At 38.1% G+C, this 5206-nt stretch overlaps 1 protein-coding gene across 1 annotated transcript; it reads left to right on the forward strand.

Moving 5' to 3' along the window:
• Positions 1-1716: 1716 nt before the first annotated feature.
• LOC104530208 (cell division cycle 5-like protein) lies at positions 1717-5078 on the forward strand (the record flags this gene model as incomplete). The annotated part of the gene is made up of 4 exons (XM_010174729.1): positions 1717-1820; positions 2740-2901; positions 4001-4128; positions 4979-5078. Coding segments are annotated over 4 exons (494 nt in total), but the record flags the coding sequence as incomplete, so codon positions are not given.
• Between the last annotated feature and the right edge of the window lie 128 nt (positions 5079-5206).

The following is a 5206-nucleotide window of genomic DNA, read 5'->3' on the forward strand; positions in this document are numbered from 1 at the left end:
GCTCCAGTAGGTCCACGTATTGATGGATGTAGAGGGTTGGGTGTTTGCATGCACTGTGGCTCTGGTGGGCTTGATTCCTCAGCAGTCTGGACCTTTCTCCTTGTCCCCTGCCCTGCTGGGCAGAGGCCAAATTGGTGTTGTTCTTCCTGAACACTACGAGTTGGGGAGGGCAGGAAGCTCAACCATGTGTGTGTCCTGTCCCTGCCTCCTGGAGAAATGGTCCCCAAAGCAGCTGGAGGCTGGGCAGTGTTTTCCTGCCCAGGAATAAATGTATTAGGTGCTTTCAACCACTTGTGACATATCAGCTGTTTGCCAGGAGGCTGTTAAATTAGAGGTCAGCAAAGGAGAGGAAGATCCACTGTGTGCTTACCCTGTTCTTATGTCTTCCATAATTAACTAATTTTGGTGACTGTTAAGAGAAACAGCAGTGGGTTAAATATGATTAATTAAATGATTATTGTTTCACCCATTTTTGTGTACCAAAGGTGAAATAGCTCTCTTTGGTGCTATTTTTTTTATTATAGTTTTGATTATACATACAACACCAATAATACAGAAAGTGGAACCGTTTAACATCAGGTCATTTGGAAAATGGCCAGTTACTTGCAAAAAAGCCTGCTAACGTCATCAGTATAGCTACTGCATTCCATAAAACACCAAGGAAATTTTAAAATAGAATAGAGAGGATTTATTATTTATTCTTCAGTAGAAATGTCCTTGTTTCCTGTAGCAGCACAAGCTAGAGCTCATCAACAGCTCGCAGGTGAAGCTGTGGTGTACTCTGAGGGATGCCTGTGCTAGACAGGGTGTCTGTCTGTGATCACCAGCCTGTGCACTGTCCAGCTGAAGAGATTCTGAACACAACTGAAGTACTTACTGGATGCAGAAGAGGAACATCTGTGATTGACAAGGCTGCAAGAACAGCTTTGATGCTGTTCTTTGATCCTCACACCACTTTCTGAGCTGTGAGGAAACCACAAATAATGAGCCCATTTATCTCTGGGAGGGGATTGACAAATGGATTGACAGATAATTGATGGGACTTCTTTTAATCAAATCTCAGTGCACCCTTTCATGTGTATGGACAACCTGTCTCCCAAGCTAAATCCTTTACTTGTTTTTTCCCACCTCCCAGAAGTTTATAAGCTGTGGGATTGGCACTTTTGGATATCACATGCTGAACCTTTAAAGTGATTTATTTTACTTGTTAAAGAGAAAGTTAGTATAAAGTTCTTTTATTTTTATAATACTTTTTTTTTAACAGCCTGTTGCACTGATAGGTAAATATTCCATTGACATTAAAATATGGAGGAAAAAAAAGGATAATTTTATGGTATCATTTAAAACAAACTGCCCAGAGGTATCTATACATATTCTTTTTTCAAATGTTGTGTCATTACCAGGCAAACACTTCCCTACCTTTATTAGAGAGCATTGAAAGTAATAGTAGTAGAAGTTCTATTGGGTCTGTGAAGTAGGCTGCAATAATCATCATTTATCTTTTTCATTTGATCTTTATTGATTTCATTGGCTTTGGAAATAGAAATCTTCATTCATCTTGAAAAGGAGATGTGGAAAAATGCAGCAGGGCTCTGCTGTTTCCACTCGTTCAGCCCATTAGATGAAATGCAACATGTTCTCCTCTGCTTGAGCTCAGACTTTTTTTTTGCATGTTCTCATGATCCATAACTGTATGTATTTTATTTTTTTTTTAAGGATGAAATTTTGAAAGCAGCTGTGATGAAATATGGCAAAAACCAGTGGTCTCGTATTGCTTCTTTATTGCACAGAAAATCAGCAAAACAGTGCAAAGCCAGATGGTGAGTAGGAAGTGCCACGTGGGAATGAGATTCATAATTAGTGGGAATTGAGAAATTACTACAGATTAATTTATGTCTATAGAGGAATAATAGTTTTAAGATTACTTGATTTCTGCTGTTGTGGATATTGCTGATTCCTATTGCTTGGAAATAATTGAACAACAGTAGCCAAATGTTCTCTTTGCCAGTGACTGCAGTGTTAGCAAATGCAAGATCACTTAAAATTGTGTACATTATTTTTTCTCCCCGTATTTACACATTTTTTAAACAATGAATATTACCAATGAAGTAAAACTGTATGCTATTAATCTCTCTTACAGAGAATTTTCTAATTTTTCATAATGAGAGTTTTACTTGAGGATAAATGTTTAGGAATTGCACCATGGATTTTATTTTCTGTGAAAAAAAAATATAAACTTTAAACTAATGCAAGTGCATGCAGTACAAATCTATCTGAGGATCACACTTAGTTTCTCAAGTACTGAACTGCACATATTTATTAGAATACTTTTATATAAAGGTAACAGTACTGGCATAGGTAAAGATTAAACAGTAAGAGAACTGTTAAAGGATCCAGACCAAACAAATCTGCCAGTTCTGGTGTGTTTGGTTGTTGCAATTTTTACCTCTGTTTTCTGGGTTAATTTTGTGACTCCTTACTTCGCCAGAATAGAGATGGGGAAAGGAAGAAGAGGCAGTATCTGTATGAGAAGTGGTGGGCAAATAATACATTTCAAAGTTCAAATACATGTGTCATTAAAAATACTCTGGAGTACAGAAAAAACATGTATGAATTTTGGCATGACAAGATTTTGAAATCTCCTTGTGATGATTTGGGTAAACACTGTTCTAAATCAATTCAAGACAAATGGATGGATAGCTTGGATCTGTTGTCCTTAATCTTTTCACTTTTTAACAGGTATGAGTGGCTAGACCCAAGCATCAAGAAGACAGAGTGGTCACGGGAAGAAGAGGAGAAGCTGTTGCACCTGGCCAAGCTCATGCCAACCCAGTGGAGAACCATTGCCCCGATTATTGGGAGAACTGCTGCCCAGTGTTTGGAGCACTATGAATTTCTGCTGTGAGTTACTGTTTTACCAGAGGGGCATACCAGGAAAATCTGCAGAGTTTGTTGTGTAGATATGTCATTCCCTTCTCCTGTGGTGCTGAGGTAGGGTGGTTTTGAGTTGACCAAGTCCTTTGTAAGCGAGTCCTTAAGGACTGTTTCTTTTCAGTCAATGTGTCCAGCTTGAAAGAAGCTCCTGAAACCTGGGAGAGCAGGCCTGGCTAGAGACAGGTCTATATTTTCTTGCTTCTGATCATTCTGGCTAGAGGATTGGCAAGATTGATGCATTTTATGAGCTTCTATTTCTAGTTTATTTGGGTATTTTTTGACTGGCTGATAAGCATGAATGAAGCATTTCTTCACTGTGAGGGTGGTCAGACACTGGCCCAGGTTGCCCAGAGAAGCTGTGGCTGCTCCTTCCTGGGAATGTTCAGGGCTAGGTTGGATGAGGCTTTGAGCAACCTGGTCTAGTGGAAGGTGTCCCTGCTGATGGCAGGGGGGTTGGAACTGGATGATCTTTAAGGTCTCTTCCAATCCAAACCATTCTATGATTCTATGAAGTGTGTGAGAGAGAAATAAAAAGACAAACACATGTTGTCATGTGTGGCCTCTGAATACTGCAGAGGGTTTCTTTAGGCTGTGAGAACAGAAGGAAAGAACTGTTTTCCCTTGTGAGCTTTTTTAATTTTGGTGTAATTAGTTGATAGAAAATTAGTTAATAAAAAATTAGTTAATAAAAGCATAATGGGAAACTCTTGATTGTTCATTTTGTCACATTCCTTGATTTCTTGTCCTTAAAGATTACCCAAGGAGACTTCTCTACTATTAACTTTCTCAGTATTGTCTTTTATATCATATTTTATTGTTTTAATATAGTACTATGTTGGCTTCTTTCTCTTGTCTAATTTAAGATTATGCAGCTGTACCATGTTCATAAATATTTTCTGCAGTAATTGTCTTATTAATTAATACATATTATGCGTATTAATTGTGTTACAATCGTGTTAATTAATACATAAACAGTTTTATGTATGGTACGTAGTACAAGGTTACTTTTTTGATCGGTGTTTGGGCACGAAGAGCCAGTTATGACATACATACAATGTGTTTTTAGGGACAAAGCTGCTCAGAGAGACAATGAGGAAGAAACTGCTGATGATCCTCGGAAACTTAAACCTGGAGAAATTGATCCAAATCCAGAAACAAAACCAGCCAGGCCGGATCCTATTGACATGGATGAAGGTGAGAGTGGAGTTTTTTCACTGCTTTTGATAGAAATCTGATCTCTTTGGTTTTTCTATTTGCACAGTCTCTATACTCTGGGTTTCTTTTGTCCCCATCCCACCACTCCCCTAATTTTTTCTTAAGAGTTTTGTCTTATTTCTGTATCTGGCCAGTCAGTTATACTTTTACAGTTTTCTTTTCCTTTTCTTGTTGTGTTTCCTACTTCCTATCTGCCTTTGTACAATCTCTTGCCATGACTGACTGTTCTTTGCTTTGGCAACTTCTCTGCTTGCTTGCATTCTTATTTCTGTATCTTCATCTTTTCTCATCAGTTAATACCCCCCAGATAAATCCCTGCTGAAGCACAGGGAGACTACACGGCTTTTTTTCCTTGCACATGGCAATGTTATGAACTAAAATAATAAACAGTGCTAAAATTCCATGAGTGGACCAGTGGTGTTTTTGAACAGTCACAGGTTCACAAATATGGCACTCTGAATCTGGATGTAAATGAAATGAACAAGTTCTCCAATATAGTACTCTCAGATGAAGATGTAAATGAAATTAAAATTTCATTAGTGTGGTCAGTTTGCCTCCATGTAGATATTTTGATTTATTGTAGAAATTAGTTGAATTATTTTCAACATCAGGCATTTTTTTTTAAGTGTTCATTTCATCTGGTCAGTAATTTATAAAAAGATTTAAGCAACTTGTAGAAAACTAGTTTAGGGTTCATGCAGGATACCTGTGAAAACTTTTATTCATTCAGCTTTTAAAGATTGCTTTCTGATCCTAATGTAATTTTTTTTTCCCTTACTCCCATCTTTAAAGTGGAAATTCTTAGCTGGATTTTTCTGTACTGTTGTAGATGAACTTGAAATGCTGTCTGAAGCTAGAGCTCGTCTGGCTAACACACAGGGAAAGAAGGCCAAAAGAAAAGCGAGAGAGAAGCAGCTGGAGGAAGCTAGGTAAACATCTGCTTAGTTTCACGTACTGGGACTGCTTTTGTTGACTGGAGCATTTACAACCTTTAAGTCATTGCAGAATCAGGCTTCTTCCTGGTATCAAGCTCCGAAGAGAAGGACTTGGGAGTGGT

This window comes from Antrostomus carolinensis, unplaced genomic scaffold, assembly GCF_000700745.2.
Source record: "Antrostomus carolinensis isolate BGI_N321 unplaced genomic scaffold, ASM70074v2 Scaffold54458, whole genome shotgun sequence".
In the NCBI taxonomy this organism is placed as follows: Eukaryota; Metazoa; Chordata; class Aves; order Caprimulgiformes; family Caprimulgidae; genus Antrostomus; species Antrostomus carolinensis.